The sequence below is a fragment of the Pimephales promelas genome, chromosome 17 (genome assembly GCF_988280905.1).
Source record: "Pimephales promelas chromosome 17, fPimPro1.hap1.1, whole genome shotgun sequence".
Classification (NCBI taxonomy): domain Eukaryota; kingdom Metazoa; phylum Chordata; class Actinopteri; order Cypriniformes; family Leuciscidae; genus Pimephales; species Pimephales promelas.
In genome coordinates, this window is record NC_142785.1 from 27721525 (window position 1) to 27747493 (window position 25969).

Consider the following 25969-nt stretch of genomic DNA (forward strand, 5'->3'; position numbering starts at 1 on the left):
TGGAGGATGCGGCCGGGAGCAGCTTCTCCGGCTGGGAATCAAGTGCACTGGTCTTTCTCATCAGTTTTCTCGTATTCTTCCGGAGAAATGAACGAGGACAGCTGACTAAAATCGCATTCCTAGATGTCCCCGTCCACTTTGGGCTAGTTTATTTCACGTGTAAGGATTTAATTGTGAACCTCAATGGCGTTTAAAGACTCTTGAGAAGGATTCCCGAGCCTGGACCTGGACAGAACTTTACCTACCTGTCAATATGTCCAGCTGGAGTGTGATGGTCTGCACGCACAGGGCTTATGGAATATAGCCTGTTCTGTCACCATTTTTACGCGCTCTCCGTCAGTCCCGTGAAGAAGAAACTCGGGCTCCTCTTTATCATGCTGCTCCTCTGGGTCTACATGCTGTACTCCTGCGTGGGCTACTGTGCCACTATGCCACCAGGTTTAGTTGTGGACAATAATAACAATATTCGAGCGAAGGAGACGGATTTCCTCGGGAAATATGCTGAGGCAGAAAGTGGCCGGCCGGACCTGATGATGTCCAAGCTCCTGTCCAGACCGCAGAGCTCGTGGACGGACGTGGAGTCAGATTATGATGAGCCCTCGGTCAGGAGAGCTCCCAGAGACTTCTCTAAAGATGAAGGGGACGTAGACCGAGCTGAGGACTGGGACGACGTGCGGAGAGTTTCTTCGCTGTCAAGTTTCTCCAACGGCTCGGGCAACAAGAAGCTGCCTCAGGCGATCATCATCGGCGTGAAGAAGGGCGGGACGCGCGCGCTGCTGGAGTTTCTGCGCGTGCATCCAGATATCCGCGCGGTCGGAGCGGAGCCGCACTTCTTCGACCGTAACTATGACAACGGACTGGACTGGTACAGGTAAGAGCGTAAACAATAAATAGCTACACTTGAAATTTAGACAACACTTCCATTGACTTGTATTTTTTATTTTATTTTTTTTCAGTGAAGTAAAGCATAACCGACACATTGACGATTGACACATTACACATTAACTAGCTTTTGGCTTTTTCTTTTTATTCAGCAGGCTATTTAATTTATTTTAATTTAAGGCATTCTTTGTGTGCTTCTCTTTTTCTTTTCTTTTTTGTGTGTGCAAAATTTTTATTGGCATAATTCCCACGAGAACGAGCTGTAAATTAGCCCACAGGCCCATTACAATTTAACTAGAGTTGAGTTGCTACATTTATGTATTAAGGGTTATATCGACCTCTTTTCGGTCAATTTGAATGTAACTTAATTACTACGAAAATTGAGTTGAAACTCTGAAACTTGTGAAATCGATAATTAAAAGTTAATAGCCTGCTGTGATAAGAACGAAATAAAATTTTATTTAGAAATAAAAAGTAGCCTATTTCTTTGGAATAAGAAATCCTAAATAGGCTATTCAAAATTAGAATTCATAGGCTATAGAAAAGGCTACGGATTTTGGATTCATGCTTTCTATTTTTTTTTTAATTCATGTTTTAATACTTTGGCTTCTGAATGTTGCTTATCATTAGGTCCAATAAGCAGCATTAATTAAACATACACTATTATTCAATCGGCGCCTTTTTCACTTTTTTGAATGGATTTTGAAGAATGGATTTTGTCCTCCGTCATGCATTGGCCTTTTTGTAGGCTATCTGTCATTCATTATGTAATTTTACCCTTTGGCTTGTCCTCAAAACTTCCTTTTAAAACTTCTACCCCATGTTTTCTAGTTTTTCGTGGGAAATCATATTGATTAATTATGTAAATTGATGTTCTGTAGCCTATGGTTTGCATTTAGAAACGCAGAGTCCAGTTCAAAGTTTCACTGTTCCTAGTGTGGAACTGTCAGACTCGGAGTTTTGAAGGCTGAAATAGGCCTATTGAACACGGTCCTTTAAATAGCTTACACATTAATTGAGACGGATATTATTCAAATAAACACAATATTTTGGTATGTAGGCTACATTTTTTTATGATTGTAATATCTTAAGAGATGACTCATATCCGACCGCGTGATGACGCAGTGATCTCTGTCGGACACACTGGATCACTGCAGGTTATCGGACCTCCGTCTTTTATAACTTCAAACCTTTTTTATTTTTAAACTTTATTGTCCCAAATACGGAAATTACAACAAATAATAGACTGTTAACCACTAAAATTGGGAAGTTTAGTTGATGTCTCAGTTTTAACTAGCCTAAATCAAATTAATTTGGTTTGCATTTCAGTTTTGGGAACTTTTTTCTACTGAAAACCCATGGGTGAAAATGTCTGAAATTATGAACTGTCGATTTAAATGGTTGGATACATAATGAGTGACTAAGATAAATAGTGTGACTATTTTCGTTGCGCAAGTGTGGCAGTCTATTAGGAGAAAAATCATGATTTAAGTAATTTGACAGCGGGATCAACAAAATTATTAGATAGTGAATTACGCTTGTTAATAATGTGTTAAAGTCTGTTTAGTTCCGTGCAGCTGTGTTTTTCTTTTTGTGTTGTTCTTACAAACCGCGAATGTGTTAAACATTTCGGCTTGTATTGAAAAAGCATTTCCATTAAGAGTTATGCTTTGCTGTTTCTTTTAAGAGTGTTTTGGACATTATTATTTGGCCCAATTTGTTTTATCAACTGCCAGCACACAGTGAGAGCTCATAAATTCATTTCACCCAGAACTCGTCTAGACATTTGTTTCAGATCAACTTTATTTTTATTTTTATTTATTTATTTATTTTACTTATGTGTTGCAGTTATTTAAATGTGATGACATTTTGATTAACTATTTGTTAACATTATTAATGTTCCACAGTAAAATGTAATGAAATAAATAGCTGAAGAGAGAAAGGGGGGATTTATTGCCCCAGAGTCTGTCCCTGTTTACCCCAGACACCGAGCGGAAAGAAACCCTCAATAAGTTTATAAAACAGTCCTGGACTGCACGCCTGTCTCTCTAAATGGATTTGCAAAGGTTTGAGGGGGTGAAAGCCCAGTGCTTTTAAATATATGCAACATTTCAGGGCCCCTATAACAAAAAAACAGGACGGATGAAAGAATGGGCGTTGTAGTGAATGCTTGGTAGTCCAGCTTAGATGAAAAGGGAATTATATTCGTGCATGTTGAGTGAAAAAGATTTATTTGATTAATTATTTAAATGCGGGGCCTCACTTTAGTCTAATGCAAATTCAAGCTGGTCCAGTCGAGATTGTCCCAAAAATCTTCAGATTCTTTAAACATGTTGAGTGCATGGATTATGCTATTAAGATTTTTAAAACACAAGTAGAAAAAGAAAATAATTTGATCAAATTGTTAGTTGCAACTTTGATTATTCCTAGTAAAGTTGTACCAGAAAGTAAGTTGGAATGAGTGAATTTTTTAAAATTTTTTGCTGAAAAAGCACAAGTACGGTTGTCATTTTTAATTTATTTTTTAAATTCAACTTAGATTTTTTTTTTTTTGCCTGGAAAAAGTGAAGTTGTCTGGTCAGTGAATGTGGCTTTCAAAACCCAAGAATTTTCTTCTAAAATGCTTTTTTATCCCAATTTGTCCTAAAATGACCTAAATTAAGAGCAGAGCATTCACCAAGTTTGAAAGTAACTTTTCAAAAGCCTTTGTTGGTTAAAAATAAGCAATAAACTACATATAAAAATCCAGAATATAAACACTGGGTGTTGAAGGGTTTAATGCTTGTGTTCCACCCGTTCGAGAAAGTTTTCTGTCTCAAGTTTTACAGGATTCACATGCCATTGCAGCTGGTCTAGGACATGCGATGCCACAGCGCAATTCTATATCTGGCCACTGCTGTTTGGGCTGAAGACACAGGGCACAAACAAATGCAGACTTGCTTTTTTAACTTTTGCTCTCTGACTTTATTCGGACGTCTCCCTGTGACCTAATCTAAAACAGTGTTGTCTAAAACAGTTTGTCCAGACGCTGACATGTATGTTTGATCCTTTCTTGTCTTTTTAAAGAAGTGATATGTTCAAATCGTTACTTTCTTTGAATTGTCTGTCTCAAGGGACTGAACATGACTCTGATTCTCAGTTTTAGAGTGTCTACTTGAAGTGATTTGCTTTGTAATGGAAAAGATAGTAGTGCAGATACCATGCATTGTAAAGTAATTATATGGAAAGCATGCAAGTCATTTTAAGGTGGATTATACTGTAGTTTTTGTTTTTTAATCTCTGTTTATCAAAAGTCGTGATTGACCTTTTTAGACCTTTCTGTGCCACAGAGAGCCAGATAAAGACATGGCAGATGAGCTTTTGTTCCTCAATACTGGTTAGACCTGTTCAGGTTGCTTTAGATACTGTAAGTATAGAGTATGACTCACTGTCGTTCAAGAATTATCTGCAGGCATTTCACATTTCTACTGTATATTTGTTATGCTCTTCTCTCAAGAACGTCTGGTCAATGTAGACTTTATAACACGTGCCAGTTTATTTGTATGATATATTACAGTATGAATAGCTGGAGTCGTAGTGGGTTAAATTGTTGAGTAATAACTTTGGCAATTCTCTTTTCGCAGTTTTCAGTTTCAACTGCTTTTCTGATTTGTGGGACCTTGCAAAATAAGCGTGTGGTTTTTTTTTGTTTTTTTTTTTTTGCGTAGACTGATGATTTAATAAGCAGTTAAGTCAGCTTCTCAAAAATCCCACCCAGCCAGACAGACAGGGTCCCAACTGGAACGGTGAACGTTGTGAAGGCCCTGACGCTGCTTTTGACTTATTGTTAAATAATTTTCAAATTTAGAGCAGTTTTTACAGTCGACTCTTCCTTGTAAGTACAGTAAACCTATAGCTAGTCTTCATAGTGATAACATTTAGTATGCGTTTTTCAGCATCTTTTCCAGTCTGTGTTTGAAGGTTAGGTTTTATTTCCTCTGCCAAAAAGGTATGTAGTAGGAAAATGCAGTTCTTTGGTGTTCATTCTTTAGTGTGCAATCGCCGAGTCCATCCTAAGATTAAGGGTGTGTTTTCTGAATAGCAGCCATTTAACAACATTGTCCGTAACTGCCGACCAACAAAAGGACAAGTGGAGCATTGTTCTGTAAGAGTGAAAAAAATCCTGTTCCGCTATTGGTCCAGGGAACGTTCTCGGAAGCATGTCACTTGAAATTTCTTAAGTGTTTGGAGGGCTACGACCCCCTGCCACCTTGTCCAGATGAGTACTTCCATCCGTGGAATGGCTAGTTCTGGGTGGATGCCTCAGCTTTTGTACCCACTCTCCATGGGGTGTTCACGCCACCGTGTAGGTGACCCATACGGACGCTGTGGCCAGTGACCCCCTCCTTCCTGCTTGTACAAAACATAGGAATCGCATTGTCTAAGTGGTGCCGGATGTGATCAAACCCAAGTTTGGCTTTACATACAGGGTGTGTTTATAAACAGTGAGCTGTAGTTGAATGCTAGGGCTGGGTATTGATACAGATATCCTGATATGTTTCGATTTTGATTCACAAGCGCTCAATATAATTAGATCCCAATTCATTTGGGCATATTTCAGTTTTAATGTCACATATGTATAGCCTATATATAAAATCTGTTTAGCTAATGCATTATACATGTAAACTTAGAACTAACTGTTTTATATTATATTATATTATATTATATTATATATTAGGGTTCACAATTGATAGGTACTTTTAAATCTCATCTTAAAACTTGACTACTGGTTTCATTCCGTTTATTATTTTGTGTTTTGTCAGTTTAAAAGAGTCATTTGTTTGTGAATTGGTGTACAATATTGTTTTTAATTGCGTGCAGTCCATGAGGACAAATGTGTTTTCTTGCCACGCTGATATGAGGTAAAAGATCATTCAATGGGGATTTAGAAATCACAATTGTTCAAATGAAGATTGTGAATGATTGGAAAATCGGTTTTAACTTACTGTTTTTGACTTTTTTTGTTGTTGCAGTATGATTTGTGTGCAATATGATGGTGATGATGAAACTTATACCCTTATGCTTCAAAGAAGTACAAAGTAATAACTGAAGCCAGCTTAGACCATGTGGGACTGCATGTATTGATTAGTTTATGCTGTGGCGGGCACTGTGTGGGTTAGGGTTAAAGGTCTTTGTGGCTCTGGTTATCTACAAATCAGTTGAGCAACATTGTCTCTGTAAAGACCATCTGCACCGCAGGTGAGACCCGATCAACCCCTCATCCTTGCTGAACACACACACTTTTTGGGGTCTTTGGTTATTAGACCTTAAAACTGATGGGAATTAAATGTAAGAGCAAAACTGTTTTGCCTGCAGTTAATTTGGTGATTGCTATAAAATAAAACTACCAACTGATCCCAGGCCCCAAGATTAAGGAGCAGCATCCATGAAAGCTGTTCAGTCTCATGGCAGAATAGACTTCCTCCACTCAGCTGGATCTGAACCTTGACCGGTCACCCATTCAGCAGTCAGCAGGTTGACATCCTCTATTGAGAGCCTGCGCAGAGCTGAGTGAGGACATTCAAAGGACTGCCTCCAAATGATGCTTTAGTGTTGGCTAAACTGCTCAGCATCCTTTAAACCACAGGATTACTCTGCTTTTGTGTTCGGCCTCAGCTTTGGAAATCATCTCTTACATTTCAGAGAAGTAGACCGCTTGCATTGCCTATTTGTCTCCTGCTTAACTTCTCTTGCATTTCTTGGTCTCTTCATTTTACCACACATTTTGTCTCTAATATTATTAGAAGAGCTCATACAATGCCCCTCGCGTACGTGCCTTCTCCCCTTGTATTCCATATTAGAGCCGGGCTCCACATCGAGCTCTGGTTCCCCCATCAGAGGCGGGGCTGTTGTAGGCCTCAGTGCCCACATAAGGCCACCCCCCAACTGGGTAGACTGGTCAGCAAAGAGAGAAAGTGGGCCCCTACTTGAGCTGGCATGGCTTTACCAGTGGGGTAGACCAAGCAGGGAGGGTCTTAATCTGGAGAAAGGGGCTTTCATTCATCAAATTACCACTGGCTAATTGTGAAAGGGATGGCCTGGGGAGAGACAGACAGTAGAGGCCCACTGTGGTGGTCTGCCATTGAGAAGCTATGGTCTCCTCCAGAGAAAAGCAAAATAACATGGCCGCCCTCAGCAGGAACCTCCCGCTGAAGGATAAAATCAAGGCAGACAGGAACTCGATGTCAAGCGCTCGTGTTTCTACCCTCCTACTGAAATATTGTCTCTCATACACACATGCAAACACCCAACATAGGCAACAAGTGACCAATGAGGGAAGGGAGCTTGTTTATAACTGTTGTTTTTCTTCCTTGCAAATTGTTCACATATACTTTCTCTGGTTGATTGGACAGCTAAAAATGAGGGATAAAGAGACAAATACAAGATTAAAAAACCCTTCCCCTTTCACCTTTTATTTCAATGGTCTTTTGTGTACAAGCCTACCCTCTGTGCTGGCCTTCAATTGGACTCTTTTTAAACAAGGTGATAATTTGGATGTCGGATGTCAGAATAATGCTATTCCTTCGCCTTCAAAAAGTAAATGCTCATCCATTGTTGGTAAATACACAGGAGCCTGGGAGCTACAGCGCACATGGTCCGGCAATTGTTGGCCCATGTCTCCCACCAGGTCCATTTCCTCCCAAGTGTGTGATCAGCAGAGCTCATTTTCTGAAAGTTTGACGAGATAATTAGGAGTGAGAAAAGTGTAGAAAGGAACTTGATGTGATATAATATAAAAGCTGATCATAGATGATATTTACTATGAGGCACTGTTTGTTTGTGTGTGTCTGTCTGTCTCTCTGTGAAAACAAGTGAAAAGTAGAGGATCAGGCAGAAGTAGAGACCCCCTGAGGTTTCCATTAACCTCAGCGAGAAAAGAGCAGACAATTAAAGGAACACACACACTCACACACACTGCTGATGTGCCCAGAGGAGCACAGCATGAGCTGAGCTCCAGGGCAACAAAGCCAGTTTCTCCCTGTAGCCCAGGAACTGTCACTACTTTTGTCCTCACACTTTCTCTTGTTAGCCTTTCGCATTGTTTTCTTTCTCTCTCGCTCTTCTATGAAAAGGATCAGCTTGAGAATACGAACTGGTAAAAGTCTGTCATCTTTTTTTACTTTTCCACATTCTCTCTTTGCTTATTTATTGATTCGAATTTAAATATTATTGCATCCCTAATTACATCAATACTCCATAGTACTGTGTTTTTCTATCAGAAACCAATCATTAGTTGTCAAAATCAGGATTAGTTGGAAAAGTTTTTTTTACTATTTGAAAACAAGTCCATTTCTCAAATGTCTCTTCAAATCTGCATTATGTGGTTGAATGGCTTGTTCTCTTGGCACATTGACTCCAGATCGTGTTTCTTGTGGGACTGTATGGCCTTCTGGAACACAGACAGCAGAGAGAATGGAAAGCAAAAAACATTTGTCATCGTACTCGCGATACATCAACATGCCTGCTGAAATAGCAACCCCTGAAATCAAATTACACCTGTGACATCCGCACTCGGCTGATTACTTTCAGCAGAGGCGTTTGACAGTGATCTCTTTGTGCTTCACGCCAGTTATATTGTCTTCAGCGGGCGCTGAGATACCAGAGCGGACTGTAACTAGGCTATCATCCAAAAGACCTTCGCAGAGTTGCCTTAGGAGAGAGCTGTACGCTCTTGTTAGGCTTCTTGTCTTATATGTGGAGTTTAATTGTCAGCTCTGGTGCTATCACCGCATAATTTTGCTAATTGTGGGTTAGCAATGAAGAATACCAGTCTGGAGGAATTTGTAAACCATTAACCCGAAGCGTCAAAGTAATGCAGCTGTGCTGTAAGCCTCTGATGTAACGGCTTGACAGACTTGGAGGAAATTCCCAGCTCTTTAAAGCTCACCTGTCTTCAAAAGCTCCTCAGCTGGAGGAGACTGTGTGTGCCAAACAAAACAGGATGTAATAGGTGCATGCATGTGTGTTCTTGTGTCTGAGCATGATGGCTTTGAAAAGTTGGGGGAAAAAGTCCTTTTGAAGTCTTCGTGCCAATTTGACAACAATTCAGTGAGTGAGATATCCTATACTGTCAGATGAGATTATCTTTTTGGCATGCCAACAACTTTTTACTGTCCAACGTCATTCATAGTGAGTCAAAACATTTGCCAGTTAATTAAAACGAAAGGCAGATATGAATGATGCAACTTTATGAATTCTAATACATCATATAAACCCCTGTGCCTTACTATTTCAAGGCTTTGTAGTTCTGTTAATAGCCTTTATAGCTTGGTAAACAAGCTAAAACCTCATCATGGCTAGTTACACTAAACACCACTAACAGTCTAGAGACTCTTTGTGTCACTCAGTGGGAATGTAAATGAAGTGTGGGACTGAGTCCGTTAACACCCTCTACAAACACCCAAAGTAAACAAGCTTATCACTGCGGATTAGCAAGAGCAAGATAAACACTGGTACTGGCTTGATCACTGCTAATAACTCAAGGGTAGATTCAATGGGAAGGCTGTTTGTGGAATTACTGCAAGTGTACATCACTCAATACTAAATAGCTAATGTTCATATAGAACATGTAATGGTGTGAATTAGGCAATTCAAAACATCGCCATTTATACTATATTTAAATTGGTGTGTTTAGGATTGCCAAACTCAAAATTAATTAATTTTATTTATTTATTTTTGTGCAGGATTTCCACTTGTTGCCACTTGAAAATGCCATTGGTTATATTTATATATTCATATGTCACAGTCAGGCGAGTCATTTTGGCAGCTATGAGGGTTACTGGAATTAACTTTGTCTTCTTTCAATAAAGTCATTTACAATATAATGATTGATGCTAATATTGTCCAAAACATTATTTTTGCAAGACACTGTATTACTTTTGTAAGTGTTCAAACTTGTGATTTTCACCCGAAAGACGTTAAAATGGGCAAAGAAACCCTCATAAATTGCATTTTAGATCAGAATATAATAGAGACTTGGGATTGGACTCTTTTCACTTGGGCCAGGTGAGCAGTGATAAATTCATCCTAGTTACATTTTTAGATATGTCCCTAATTTCACAGATTTTTATTTTATTTATTTTTTTAGGTTTGACTGAAATATTACAGAAACACCTGTTCAATGGGTTCAAATTAGCCAGTCCTACAAACATCTCTTCAGTACATGTAGCTCTGCAAAATGCTCAACCTGAGTGAGAAAGAGAAAACGTCTCGGTTACGTATGTAACCCTCGTTCCCTGAGTAGGGAACGGAGACGTTACGTCAGAAGTGACGGAGATTGGGGGTTTCGCATAGAAAGCCAATCCTCTTCGAGTATTAAAACACGAGCCAATGGCATGCAATGCCTTGGGGCTGCGGAAATTTGCATAGCGTACTCCGCCCTACTCCGTGAGTATAAAAGGAGGAAGTGAACGCAACCGCAGTATGTCTTCGCTGAGGAGCCAAGACTGAACTCGGCCTCTACCCAGCGATACAGCAGAAGTGGCAGGGAGACGTAACGTCTCCGTTCCCTACTCAGGGAACGAGGGTTACATACGTAACCGAGACGTTCCCTATCGTAGTCACTTCGAGTTACGTCAGAAGTGACGGAGATTGGGGGTCTGTGCCATCACGCCATCTTCAAGCTGTCTTCCAGTGCCCTGCGAAAGACTGAACCCCCGAGCCTTACCTCTTTTTTTTTTTTTTTTTTTTTTGGGGATCCGACTTTGACACAGGATTACCAAGGTACACTGGGAACATATCCCGAAGGGGACATGCTACCAGCTGCCTACCGAAGGGAGGACTTAAGAATACACATATGGCCACATAGGAACGCATATGGAACACTGGAGTACCAACCGCAGGTGGCTACTGATTTAAACTCCAGGGGTGGCAGATGGCTTGCCAAGGGAAGACACATGCTCAGAGAGGCTTACAGTGGATAATACACATGAGACGGTTACCATGGGGAACCGTGCGCATGGAGGCACCTAGCTAGCATCCAGAGCAACGCAGTGGTGCCCGCATCGTCGGTGCTGGAGGACTCAAGACTTCAATGGAAGAACTGAGGAAATATCGCACTTATCCAGTCCGGGGAGTGGAGTGGCGAGCAAGCGAAGACACCTGAGCGGATCCAGAACTGGCCGAAACGAGTACGTGAGAGGATACCGGCTCAATTCGCAGATTATAGAATCTGGCGAAGGTGTTGGGTGTCGCCCAGCCTGCAGCTCTGCAGATGTCTGTTAGCGAGGCGCCGTGCGCTAAAGCCCAAGAGGAGGCTACACTCCGAGTGGAATGGGCCGTCACACCAAGGGGGCACGGAAGGCCTTGCTGCTGGTAAGACAAAGCAATGGCATCCACTATCCAGTGGGACAGCCGTTGCTTTGAGAGAGCCCTTCCCTTCTGGCTCCCCCCATGACAGACAAAGAGCTGGTCTGAGGTCCTGAAACACTGCGTTCTGTCGACATAGGTGCGGAGAGCACGTACCGGACAGAGCAGTGCCAAGGCTGGGTCTGCCTCCTCCAGGGGCAGCGCTTGCAGGTTCACCACCAGGTCCCGGAGGGGAGTGGTAGGAACCTTGGGCATATATCCAGGCCGGGGTCTCAGGAATACGTGAGAGTAAGCCGGCCCGAACTCCAGGCACACTTCGTCAACAGAGAGTGCGTGCAGGTCCCTTACTCTCCTGATGGATACCAATGCAATCAGGAGTGCTGTCACATAGGACAGGGCAAAAACTCTACCGACTGCAAAGGCTCCAGGGGAGGCCTCTGCAGAGCACCCAGGTCTACTGAGAGGTCCCCAGAGGGCAGGAGGGGAGGGAGGCGGATTTAGCCCCCTCACTCCCCTCAGGAACCTGATGACCAGGTCATGCTTCCCATAGACTTACCTTTCACTGCATCATGAGACGCGGCAATGGCCGCGACATAATCCAAAGGGTGGAGGGCGACAGCCTGCGCTCCAACCCCTCTTGCAGGAAGGAAGCATGACTCCGATCGAACATCTCCGGGGGTCTTCTCAGCGAGAAGAACACCAATTGACGAAGAGGTTTCACTTCAACGCATAAAGGTGTCACGTGGACGACGCTCTTGCGGAAGTGATGGTTGCCGCCACCGCAGGTGGCAGCGAACTCAAACCTGCCTCGTCCCGTCCTGGAGCCACACGTGCAGCCTCCAAGATCGGGACGAGGGTGCCACAGAGTGCCCCGTCTCTGAGAGAGTAGGTCCGGTCTCAGAGGAATAGGCCAAGGAGGTGCTGTCGCGAGGAGCAAGAGTTCGGAGAACCACGTCTTGGTGGGCCAGTAGGGGGCTACCAGCAAGACCTGCTCCTCGTCCTCCTTGATCTTGCACAACACCCGTGCAAGGAGGCTCACTGGGGGAACGCACACTTGCGTGGGCCCCGTGGCCAGCTGTGCGCCAGCGCATCCGAGCCGAGAGAGCCGCGGGTCAGAGAATAACTGGGCGCAGTGGGACGAGTCCCGAGAGGCGAACAGGTCTAACTGTGCCTCCCCGAACTGGTCCCAAATCAGCTGGACCGACTGGGGATGGAGTCGCCATTCGCCGGAGATGGGACGGGCCCGGGACAGCTCGCGGCTGCCCGATTCCGGTCTCCAGGAATGTAACTGCACGAAGGGACCTCAGGTGCTTCTGACTCCATATCAAGAGGTGGCGGGCGAGCTGCGACAACCGGCGCGAGCGTAGACCCCCCCTGGTGGTTGATGTACGCTACTGCCGTAGTGTTGTCTGAGCGGACAAGCACATGCTGGCCCTAGAGCACGCTCGGAAGCGGTGCCGGGCGAGCCGTACTGCCAACAGCTCGAGGCAATTGATGTGCATGAGGCGCTGGGCTCCTGTCCAGGAACCGGCGGCTGCATGCCCATTGCACATGGCACCCCAACCCGTGGTAGACGCATCCGTGGAGACAACGAGATGCCTGGAAACTCGCTGAATAGGGACCCTGTCCGTAAAAAGCTGAGGTTCGACCACGGGAAGAAGGATCGGCGGCACGTCGGAGTCACTGGAACTCGGAGCGAGCCGCGATGCCATGCCCACCTCGGGACTCGATCGCGAAGCCACAGCTGAAGCGGTCTCATATGAAGCAAACCGAGCGGCGTTGCCGCGGCCGCGGATGCCATATGCCCCAGGAGCCTCTGAAAAGTTTCAGTGGAACCGCACTCTTGCCCTCGAACTGTCGAAGACAAGCCAGCAGTGAGTGCGCGCGCTCGTTCGTGAGCTGCGCGGACATGGCGACCGAGTCTATCTCCATGCCGAGAAAAGAGATCCTCTGCACGGGGCAAAGTTTGCTCTTTTCCCGGTTGACCCGAAGGCCCAGACGGGCTAGGTGCCGTAGCACCAGGTCTCTGTGTTCGCAAACCTGAGCTCGAGAGTGTGCTAGTAACAGCCAGTCGTCGAGATAGTTCAGGATGCGAACCCCGTGTTCGCGAAGGGGAACAAGGGCTGCCTCGACGATCTTCGTGAAGACGCGAGGGGACAGAGCTAACCCGAATGGGAGAACGGCGTACTGGTATGCCTGGCCCTCGAAGGCAAACCGAAGAAACGGTCTGTGTCGAGGGAGAATGGAGACATGGAAGTACGCGTCCTTCAGGTCGATCGCTGCAAACCAATCCTGATACCGAACACATTCGAAAATGCGTTTGGCCGTGAGCATTTTGAACGGTAGTCGATGGAGAGAACGGTTCAAAATGCGCAGGTCCAGGATCGGTCGTAACCCACCGGTCTTTCTTGGGGACAATGAAGTAGGGGCTGTAAAGCCCGGACCTCACCTCGGCTGGAGGGACCGTCTCGATTGCACCCTTCGCCAGCAGGGTCGCAATCTCCGCTCTCAAGACTGGGGCATTGCCACCAACCATCGTGGAGCGAACTCCCCTGAAGCGGGGAAGAGACCGTGCGAACTGAATCGCGTAGCCGAATCCGATCGTTCTGATGACCCAGCGGGAACCCCGGGAAGCGCTAGCCAGGCTTCCAGGAAGTGAGCCAACGGGGTCATGCGAACCACAGACGTCCCCCCGGAGGGGCAGCGAGGCGGGTCGACCGGCATGCGTGCAGGAGTTACCCCGTCCGGATGCACCGTCGAAACCCGCTCCCCGACAGAAGAGACCAGGGAAGGCAGAGCGTTCCACGGGGGTCTGTTCTGCCGGGGGTCTGGCGACAGAGGGGGAAGGGATTGGCGTAGCCCGGGGACGACACACGCACCCTTCCGCGCCCTCCGAGACAGAGAGGAATGAACGGGGCGACGCACTGGACGTCGTGCGCGCTCATTCCAGTCTGTGTGCTCAATGACAGTGTCAGCTTTTCCTCAACCAGCTCAGGGAGCTAGCTAGAACAAAAGATTCTCCACCGGCCCTCCACCGGGGAAGGAGGGGCCCTGCCACCGCCTCCTGAGAAAAACCATGACACTATCACTGAGCGGCCCGCCTCAGGAACATCGCTTCGCCTGGCATCTAGCGGGGCACGCGGCCTGAGGGGGGGCTCTTTTCTTGGGACGCTTACCTGTGGCCTCCTCCGCGACGCGAACCGGCTGAAGGCTGCTGCTGGGGCCGCGTGGGAGGGAAGGGAGCCGCAGGGGGGCGTCCTCGGCGGCGAGCTGGCGGAGGCGTCCGAGCCGACGGCTGGTTGGAGGCAGCAGCTGGCCGTCGGGGCAGAGAAACCGCCTTCGTCTGCTCCTAGGCGGTCGAGAAGTGCTGGGCAAAGTCCTGGACCGCACCGCCGAACATTATGATGCTCCTGGACCACAGCGGTGGGCATCACCTGACCAAGGGAGCGAGCGACCGCCTCCGTGACCCGTTTAAGGACAAGGTAGGCGACAGGCTCGCAGCTCGCTTGGTCCGTCACCTCCTCGTGCACATTCCTGAGCAGCTAGCTTTGTAGGTGCTCATCATATGCAGGGCGGAGGCTGCCTGTCCCGCCGCTCTACAGAATCGCGCCGCCATAGACGACGAGAACCCATAGGCTTTGGAGGGGCATCTGAGAGCAACCGCCGGTTGACCGGGGGAGCCCCAGCGTACCCACAGACAGCCGCATCGCCGAGGGGAGGAAGGGCGGGGAACTAAGCACGCTTTTTTTTTTTTTTTTTTATTTATTTTTTAGTGCGTGTCAGTTCCGCATGCAACTCGGGGAAAAAAGGAAATTGGGGTTGGCCGTGGCCGTAAGGCGGCAGCGTTACCCAAAAACCAATTATTCAGCCGCGAGAGATCGGGGAGGGGCGGAGTTCCACCCCCACCCGATGCTCACGGACGCCCGAGATAGCACGGCCATCATCGCGGGATCAGACACGGCGGCGCTGACGCTCCCGAGGGAGGCAACGCGGCCGCATCCTCACTTCCCGAGGAGTCAAGCCCGCCTAGTGATGCTGTGATCGACATCGCATCATCATCTGGAGCGCTGCCCGAAGCAGCCGGTGCCACCGAAGAAGCAACCGACTGAATCGAACTAACGCTCGCTGGCTCTCGCACTGAGGCGGGAGGTGTGGCCCGAGGAATCGTCGGGGCTTATCCCACACCATCACCGTAAATCACCAGGTCCCCGGGTCGACGGGCCCCCTATGGAGGAAACCGATCGAGCGGGGGGGACCGGGACTCTCACTCAAGTGAGATCATTGAGTCTCGACCTCAGTGTAGAGATGGTCATGTTCCCACAGAAGGAAAATGAGTCATCCACGAACGCTGCTGCTGCATGCTGAAATGCCCAGGCATACAAAGCAGCGATCGTGACCATCAGATGACGACAGAAATCAATCACACCCAGAAGAGCACGGGCGAACCGTCTTTAAAAAGACGTGCGCGTGCAGCTCTTTCAATGAGAGGAGGAAATTCACTCTTTCAGCGCTGAAGCGACCAGGGAGAAGCGCAAAGTCTGGCAGACCACTGCTCAGATCGCAGGCGATGCAGAATCTCGCTGGGTACCGCCGTCACACCAACACTGAAGAGGACGCTCGTCTCGAAGAGTCTTGAACAGTGCTTTCAGGAGTGAAGAGGTTCTCTTGGCTCCGAAGCGAAAACATACTGCGGTTGCGTTCACTTCCTCCTTTTATACTCACGGAGTAGGGCGGAGTACGCTATGCAAATTTCCGCAGCCCCAAGGCATTGCATGCCATTGGCTCGTGTTTTAATACTCGAAGAGGATTGGCTTTCTATGCGAAACCCCCAATCTCCGTCACTTCTGACGTAACTCGAAGTGACTACGATAGGGAACTGCACTTTATTACCCCATCTCATCCCTACATCTTTTATTCAGAGGCTGATGGCAGCCTCTTCTTGCGCAGCCTTGTCGCTAACACACAGTAATTCCACTCAGCTGGCAGAACCGTAGGGCAGTAACATAATGTGCTGCCCAGACAGCAGAAAACACACCCTACCCCTTGTTTTAAAGACATTTTGGTAGGTGTTGAATGGCAGCAAATAACGCTGAAACGGAGTCTGGGCAGATTGCAACGTACAGAGCCCGAGGTCTCTGTGATTTATGCATGTTCTGCCCTTCTCAGAGGCTGCTGTGGTTTTGAATGAGTTCGAGAGCGAGAGAGAGAAAGAAAAGAAGCAAGAAAATGGGCCTGAAATTGTGGTTGGCACAAGAAAAGCCTAGACCTCACTATGATTGCTGAGTAGATACCCTCTCTCACGATAATCACTTTATGTCGAATGTCTTTATATATACAGCACAGTGGGGAGACATAAATATATTTTTCTGCCCTTGACACCCTAAAGCAGACCAGTCTTCCCAAAACCAAAGCCCCCTGCTATGAGAGAAAATCTACAGATTAAACATATCAATGTTTCTCTTTAGTGTTGGGGAGCCAACTGTTCAAGTTTTTCGCTTCAAAAGCACCGATAAAGTAGTTTTCAGAAAGTCCAGCTCAGTCATAATACTTTAATGAAAAACTAGATCAGCATTAAGGCTTGAACTTCTTTAGAGATGACTCTAAACGAAGAGTGTGTCTAATCTCCAGAGAAAGGCAGGTCAGAAGTGTCTGCAATCCTTCCCGTTCCTTCATTATTTATCCATCAGAGCAGTCACTCCACGTGAGAGAGGCTTTCTCCGTCCATTGAGTGTGGATCCAGTGACGTGATCCGTCAGCGAGAATGTCAGAAACTGAAGCTAAGTCACACCAACACCTTAGACAGGCTTGACTGAGACGGTCATTTACACCTCTTTATGTTCATGTCAGGGTTACATGGCAAAGATCAGAGGCTGAGGAGAAACCTGAGGAAGAGCTAGACAGGTTAGGTGAGGAAAGGTAAAGTATAGCCGGTAGAAGCTGGGATATTCATAAAACCCTTTTGCGTGCTACAGTATCTACTGGCTCTTGGCTTCAGCTTTGCAGGTTAAGAGGAGATCTCTGGTAATTTTCACTAAGGAAACCAACCGTCAGGCTTTAAGTGGCTGTGTACCTCTTAAAATATAGCGGTAACTTAAAGCTGCTGCACACATGCTCATCCTGGCTCTGTCTCTTGCTATTTTTCTCTTTTCTCCCCTCGCCACCCCATTACCATTCTCTCGGTGCTTGCGCTATAAAACCCAGCTTTGCTGCATAGATTTACGGCTGCAGTTTTGCTCTGCGGTTAAATATAATGTCAAGGCTCCAGACTCCGCGGGGTGTATTTCAAAACTACAGCCTCGCTCAGGTCTCTATGACGACAAAGCACAGAAAATATTGTCTGTATGGAGCGACCTGGGAGGTGCCTGGATTTACCAGATGTAGCCACACGGCCTCCATTGAAGACAGAATCCATATTTCCCGGCATGATCTCCAGACACGGGATAAAACTGACCCTGATCTCAAAGTAATGTTCCAGTGGCCGCTTGATGTCAGAATTAGCTTCTTCAAGTGTTAAACTAGTGCCTCAGAACTTCGAGAAGGTCAAAAACACTATTGAGACAGTCACTTATCACTACCGGCTCAGTCTCACTCGTTCATGGACTTTCTCCTAAACAAGCCCTCTGTTTATTTTCTTGTATTAGCCATTGGCTGTTCATGCATGAATGTCACGTCTGTTGATTTTTCCATCCTCCACTTCTAATAGTCTAAAGTGCAAGGTCGGAAAGCTAGCGCTGTAGCCTTTGGTAGAGTGTCACTCAAATGCTCAGATCCTTGAGACACTGGTAGTCTGGTGTTAGAAGAACACTGCAATCAATGGTCTGACTATGAAACCGAGTGTGTGAACTATTGGTTGCAGATGCAAAGACTTTTTGTCTTCTTACCACATGCTGTTCCAAGTTTTCCAGGTTTTTTTTCTTTTTTCTTCACACAGAGAAAGACATCTGTTGTTCTTATATCGTCGTTAGCATTTCAAACTTGCCTTGATGTGATACTTTCATGGTGGATTTTTTTTGGTGTTCAAATCATCCATCCATTATCACTTTCTTTGTATGAGCAGCACAAACATCCTGCTGAACTTCTTTTGTGCTCACTTGATTATTACACTCTTTCATTTTCATGCACAGGCAAACTCTCACACTACCTTTCTGGCACACGGACTGCCATTTTACATCATTGTTACTGCTTTGCGGCTCTGTACTTTATCTTTCCAGTAAACCAAGCCCAAGCAGCTGAGCTGTTAAACTCATTGGCAATTAATTTAAGTTTATTTGACTGCTGAGACTTTATTGCACTGCAGCTTACTCAAACAGCTCTTCAACTCACCGCCACTGCAACATCGGCGAGTTCTATACGCTTAGGAGATGTCTATCAAAGACGAGCGCACAGGTGTTCCAAGGTTGTGTCTGTTTTGACTTGCTCTTCAGAACCAAAGTGCAGGTACGGCTGTGTTTCTCTGATCCCTCGAAGACTTTAAAGCCCTAGATATAAAACATGCCTCTAGTCTATATCAGTTTGCGTATACAAAAGAAAAAACGCACAGCAAAAGAATAAAAATGCTGGGCAGAAAATAACCATAACAATGCCAAAGTTGAAAGAAAGATATTGTACAATCCTTGTCACTTGAAAGCAATGAGATCATAGATAAAGCAGGCTTAGGGAGCTTTTTGGGGCTACTGTGTCTATCCTAAGCAAAACAGGCTCTTAACAAATCAAATTCGACAGAAGACAAAAACATTGTTATAAAAACTCCCTTATGTGTCTTTTGTTCTCTCTTGTGCTTTTGTCTGTCATTTTCTCCCTTTGTCAGTTTATCTCTTCTGGATAAAAAAGTCTTTCAACATGGCCCTCAGGGCCATTCTGATCCTAAAAGAAAGCTAACTTTCTGATTTATCATTCTCTCCAGCTTAAACAAGTCTTCGTCAGTACAACGTTGATCCAGAACAGCAGAATAGTCGTAAGAATGAATTACGACAGAAAACCCAAGAGGCTGGAGCAATCTTTGACCTTGCCTTATCACTTGAGAGGACTGACCCTTTTTATCTGTAGAATCATTTCGAGCACTCATATCCACTTTCTAATCCCTGTTTTAATAATTGATACGCAGAGTATCTTTACCTGCTCCAGTGGCAGCGTGTGCCGATGAGGCTCTTGAGGCACACGTTCGGCTCAAGAGCTCTCCACAGCCTCCTCTCGCCTCGCCCTGAGAGAGTGCTTTCCACTCATCCTTCAATGGTCACCCTCCCCCTTTCCTCTCTGGCCTCTCCACGGCCCTTGCTCTTTCAGATCATTGAAGGACAATGCTCGGTTTTCAAAGAAAAGGGGAAAAAAGAGGGCCTCGGTGTCAAAGCATTGCCTGTTTGCTGGCGGAATGTCTAAAAAGAAGCACCTCATAAATCAAAACAGGCAAGAAAGGCGATTGTTCTTCCGAGAGCTTGCCTACTTGTCTTCCTTAACTCCCTCCTTCCCTTCCTCCCTTCTTCGTTTGCCAAAGTAAAAGAAGTGAGGTGAGGGGATCGTTGCAGGCTTTTAAGTTTTTTGTGTCTTGTAACTTTTTCTTCTTCCACTTTTCTCGGCAGCTGTTTATCATTGTAGCTGGGTAGTTTTGTCCTTTTGTGTCATGGGTAGCGGTTCACATTTGAAAGTAAGTCTGGATTGCTTTTTCACCAATTGCAAAGCATACTGGACTCCACATTTCATGTGCGCATTTGAGTTTGAACACCAACCAAACAAATCAATTTCTGATGTGAAACATCAAATGCACCTGTAATGTGAAAGTATCCTAAAGCTGCAGTTTACCCAGCATCATTCGTTTCAACCGTATTTTTTATGACCTCAAGTTTAGGCAGATTAGCCTATTACTACATAATAATGCTGGGTTGTTTCAACCCAAAGTTGGGTTAAATATGGACAAACCCAAACTTTGGGTTAAAAATTTAATTAAAAAGTTTACAGCTGAAAGTGAAAGTTGAAGTTGGGTTAAAATTTTAAATTAAATTTGAACCCAACATTTGGGTTTGTCCATATTTGACCTAAATTTGGGTTAAAACAACCCAGCATTGTTTTGAGTGTAGTAATGGGTTTTTTTTTTGGTGCTTTTTTCACCAAGTATGTTTGTGTATATATTATAGTTGTTTGTTTGTTGTTTGTAACTACACATTTTTATTTATTCATTTTATTAGCAGTTTTAGTCCTTTATGTATGTGTGTGTGTGCACGCTTTATGTGTGACATTTGTGGGGGGTTTTCTTCCCAGCACAGTAGTTGTGGGTGGTTCATTTAACAGTAAATGCCTGCGTTATCTCTCGCCTCATTAGCACCACACATGCACATATACAGCTGGTTTGCTCCTATTGTGCAATAATTAGTAAACAAACTTTTAAAAACGCACACCCACTTGAAGGCTAAATATTAGTAAGCCGTTCATATTACCTCCACACTAGAAATAAATAGTTAAACTGTGCAGATGAGGATGTGAGTGCGTCTTTGCAAAAAAAAAAAAAAAAAGGCACTTACATAATCTGATTTCATTTCACAGAGATTAATGATGTTTTTTTACCCCGTTTTCTTTCGCTCACACTCTCACTCCAGTGTTCTGACAGAGCAGTAATCAAACTGATATTATCATAATTGGATCTGTGGCCAGCTCTTTAGAGAAGCCATGTAACCACACAAATCTGCCAACAGTTTTCCATCATATAAATCAACACGTTACCTCCCGCAGCCTTAGGCTGTTCTCGCTTTCTGAATTGAGCGCTGCCTGATTTTCACTTGCAAAATTAGGATTTTTTGCACATAGTTTCAGTTGTGTGATCTTGAAAAATCCTTAAGCAGCAGAAAACAGCAGAATGCAGCAGAAATCTAGGTCTACAGCAGCACCTGGTGCACACACATATCGTTTTGAAATTTATGTCCGCATTGAAATGCTCTCTGTGGGTTTTGTTTATCATAACACCACTCTCTGCTCTGGTGCTAAGGGGTTCTCACCTCTAACTAGTGAATACCAGTGTTAAAAATTGGCTTTTACTCAAGACTGCCTAGAGATAAAACAAACTGTGATCCACTGAAGTGTCTGTGATATCCTTCAACAATTTGTTTGCAGACTCTTGAATTGCTCGTAGCCTCGTTTCCACGGGGTGTAAACACGCAAAGCAGGATTACACTAGATGCTGACAGTGCACTTGACAATACAGCAGTAAATTAGCCCTGGTGCCAACAACAGGGCTCGATACTCTAGAGACAACAGCCCAACTAGAGCTTTATCTCTGTGCACACTGATACCCTAAAGAGGCTCATTCTGGGTCTGTTGACATCTAATTGTGGCTGAAATTCACACTTTGTTTTCTTTAGTTATCTCAACCCATTAAGTTACTCTATTTTCTTTGGTTTGTTTCTTGAAAATTTCAGTCAGCGGAAGCTGAACTTTCTTCAGTTTCCTCAGATTTTAACACGTCAATGTTTCTGAGAGTGTGTGCCAATGAAATAGGATCCACACCCCCATGTGTCCATCAAAGTCTTCTGTTATCGCCTCTTCCAGTATAATCCACTCTTCCTGATCGAGAAGGGTTGTGAAACCCAAGCCTGTTTGGCGTTAACATGCATGTTCACTTTTCATTTAAAAATGTCCCTTGATTGCAGCCCTATCCATTTCACCCTGTAACTGCCTTAGGAGCTGCTTTCTCTCTATAAACAAGGCTGAAGAACTTTCATGTGGGATGTTTTTGCTTTGGTTAGTCAGTGTATGGGCATTTGTGTTGTAAGTATAAGTAATTGTTTAGGTCTGGGTGGTCAACAGTATAATACCATTGCTGAGGTCATACATTAGAACACTTTTGGGATCGGATTCAGAGTGGGCTTTACTGAGTGGATTAACCAATTTGTACCAATTAGTAACCTTGTTTTGATGATGATTGTCCATCTGCTGGTCACCAAGTAGAGACAGACTGATAATCAAACATTTGTGTTAAAAATCCAAAATTGGTTGATCTATAGCTGTAGGCATAATCAGGAACATGATTTTAAGAGAGAACAAAGCCAAAAGTTCTGCTGGATAGCATTTCTCCAAAGCTTCTGAAAGATTTTGTATTATATTAGAAAGCCTTCACTATTAAGGAGCCTTCCCATTTACCATGGTTTGTGCATCTGTGACGTTTGAATGCATGTTTTGTTTAGCAACCGATGCTAATCATATTTGACCCAGAATCATGGCCTTGAATTGGTTCATTGATTGAGGAGGACCACATGCTCCATCTGTTTTGATTGCATTATGCAAAGTTTTGTTTTCATTAGACCTCACTCTTAACCCTCTTTCTCTCTCTCCATAGGGACCTGATGCCTAAGACCCTGGAGGGCCAGATCACCATGGAGAAAACACCAAGCTACTTTGTGACCCGCGAGGCTCCGGCTCGAATCTACGCCCTGTCCCGCGACACCAAGCTGATCGTGGTGGTCCGGGACCCCGTCACACGAGCCATCTCTGACTACACGCAGACACTGTCCAAGAAGCCTGACATTCCTACTTTTGAGAGCCTGACGTTCAAAAACAGGACTACAGGGTTGATCGACACCTCGTGGAGCGCCATTCAGATCGGCATCTACGCCAAACACCTGGACAACTGGCTGCAGTTCTTCCCCATGAGCCAGATCCTGTTCGTGAGCGGAGAACGGCTGATCAGCGACCCGGCCGGAGAGCTGGGCCGCGTGCAGGACTTCTTGGGGCTCAAGAGGATCATCACAGACAAACACTTCTACTTCAACCAGACCAAGGGCTTCCCTTGTCTCAAAAAGGCCGAGGGCAGCAGCAAGCCCCATTGCCTGGGTAAAACCAAAGGGCGGACCCACCCAAACATTGACCCTGAGGTCGTGCAGAGACTTCGAGACTTCTACAGGCCTTTCAACATGAAGTTCTACCAGATGACTGGGCATAACTTTGGTTGGGATTAACCGTGAATGGAGGACCCGTTGTTTTCTTTCTTTTTCTGTGTATTTGAAATGGCAAAAAGACATTGAGATGATTGCTATATATATGTAAAATGTACAGAAATCTATTTTATAATAATTTATTTTTAATTTCTAAGCAATTAATTCACTAAGCTGCCTAACCATATTGTACATAACGTCTGGCCCAACTCTAGTCTCACCACCGACATTCCACGTTTTTGATTTGCTCGGCGTGTTTCCATTCACAATGAATTTAATGGTGCTTCCGAATTAGAACATGCTTCGACAAAAAAAAAAAAAAAAAACAGTTTGTTACGGGTATCGTGCAGATTTACAAACCAATAGCGACATTTGCAATTCATTCAGTTCTGAATGTCCATAACATCTACCTTTGCGAAGGAGGGTAATGAACTATATTTCACTCTCTGACCGCATTTTGTGTTTCATTACACTCCATATTGGCCCAAGTCCTATTATGCTCAGCTGATAAGCAAGAAAGCTGATTCAATGTGTCCCTTTACTCAATAACATGACGATCAATAGCCCTAATTGCTACTTACAGTGTCACTCATGTTTAGAGTCAACCGCTGGGCTTTCACTCGCAGGTTCCTGTAATGAATGACCAATCCATCGATGGCTAAATCGTATCTTGGGCAGCATGTCGACATTATGTTAATCGCGTAACATATCTGAACCGATCGATTGGGTTTCTCCAGCCTCAGAAATGGCTTGCTGCCCTGTCTGAAAGGTTCAAAGGTCAAGATAGCATTGAAAGGAACTGGATTTGTTTAGAAAGCAAGAGCCAAATGACATGTCATGCACCTCGTAGATGGCAGGCCCGCGTTTTTATTAAAAAGCTTTACCCAAATGTGACTCATACTAGAAAATAAGCCCCATAACGTGACGGGTAACGTTTCTCATTCATCCCATCGAAACTCGTTTTCCACTACATCTCAGTTCTCCTCTTCTTGCCAAATTTTAACAAGCTTGCATTGAGATGCCTCATTGTTCATCTTTTTCTCATGCAAGCCTCCATGTGCTTTTGTTTGTCTTTCTACTTGAAAGCGAGGAGAAACGGTCGGTCGCTCTTTATCTGTGAAATTCATCCCGTGACCACTGAGATGGCGGCTGTCTCGAAGGCAAGATGAATGACTGTGCTTTAGTACGGCTCTGGTTACTGTTCATTTAGAGCACCTGATTCAGGATCAGCTCTCGATGTCAGGTTAAGGTGTTGGGTTTGAAGGGTGCATGGAGCCAACATTTCACTTTTTACACCTCAGCTTTAACGTCAGGCTGAGATGCTGTACCTGGAGGTCACCGGGTGGTTTTAAGGCAGAATATTGCATTACGAATGTACTGAAACTTCCCCCTTTTCACCCTTATTTAATATACTGGAAAATGAAAGGCAGAGGGACATGTTTGTCTAATTGTTTGTTCCTGGATGGATGCATTTGAAAAGATAAACAAAATGAAAGCGTTCTGTATCAGCTCACTGATTTTTGTTTTGTTTTACAACATGCTGTGCCTCGAACCTGTGCTATGATAAGCCAACTTCCTTTCGTTTAGAGAGGAGATTGTAATATTTATCAGCTGTGAGAACACAGCCATACGATTCTTGTTGGCCTTCAAGTCTGAATTAAGTGGTGGAAGCTGAGGAAAATTTCCTAGGGCATTTTTCCTACTTTATTCAATTCATCAAGTAATCAAATGTTCTGAGTCAAAAGAGAAACAATGTGAAATTTCTCCTCCAACTGTAATCAAATCATCAAAGCTTGTTTCTTGCATTCACATTTCATTTAAAAGCAAATCAGTTGGATTATGGAACTGGATACTGAATAGGGTCGAGCAAATTGTCAGCAAATGCTCACCCATGGGGCCTCCTGTGATTTTTTACCAGTGCAATTTTTTTTTTTGATTCAGAAACAACTGTCCCAAGATGTCGAGGCATTTTCTGGGTATAGTTTGTCACTGATTACATGTGAACTGCATATGAATTCTGATCTGTCAAAAGTTGTTGTGAGCAAAGTTTCATATCTTCGCTCATGGTCAGGCAGTGTGCGCTGATGCATCTGTTTAATGGTTGAGTTTTATTCAACTTCATAGAGATATCCAGATGTTTAAAAAATGTTTGTCTTACTCTGAGTATAACAGAAATAAATAGACTAGAAATGAGCTTTATGTACAAATGATGAGGAAGACATGTAAACCAAGTATTTTGTGGTATCAAAAATTAATTTTACACCATGAAAGAGAAAAATGAAACAGATGTTTCTAGATAATTAAATACTGAACATTCATACTTTTGCTTTGTATGAAGAATAAAATAAAATATATATTTTACCAAACTAATTGACTCGGATATTAACTAATGTGTCTTTTTGTTGGGTGAGATGATATATGAGAATGTGTTTCTGACAGAATTTTATTTTTGGTTCCTTCTGGAAAAAAAAAAAAATTGAAAATGTTTTGATTGGCATTTTACAAAGTTGTTAGACTTACAAAACACTTAACCTACTTTTTATTTATTTTTTAAAAGAAATTCAGTTTATTGATTTTAAAAAGTGCAAACAAAACCTTTTTCATAATTAATGTTAATTGTACAATTATACATTATGCCAATTACTTGTGGTTCATTGAATATTTAAAATCTTTTTCATCACTGAAAAGGTCATATGAGGTCACCTTATGACCCTTTTGAGCTCCCATCCACCCTTTCACCCTGTATGAAATAAATACAGGCCTTGTAAAATCTATAAAAAAAAACATCTAAAATGAAGCAATCTAGACTCTAAATCACAGTCTAT

General features: G+C 44.3%; 1 protein-coding gene across 1 annotated transcript; it reads left to right on the top strand.

The window, feature by feature from the left end:
• Window positions 1-25510, top strand: hs3st3b1b (heparan sulfate (glucosamine) 3-O-sulfotransferase 3B1b). Its single transcript, XM_039665277.2, has 2 exons — window positions 1-871; window positions 22550-25510. The coding sequence occupies exons 1-2, from the start codon at window positions 294-296 to the stop codon at window positions 23166-23168; spliced, it is 1197 nt and encodes a 398-aa protein (XP_039521211.1). The 5' UTR covers window positions 1-293; the 3' UTR covers window positions 23169-25510.
• The last annotated feature ends 459 nt before the right edge of the window (window positions 25511-25969 follow it).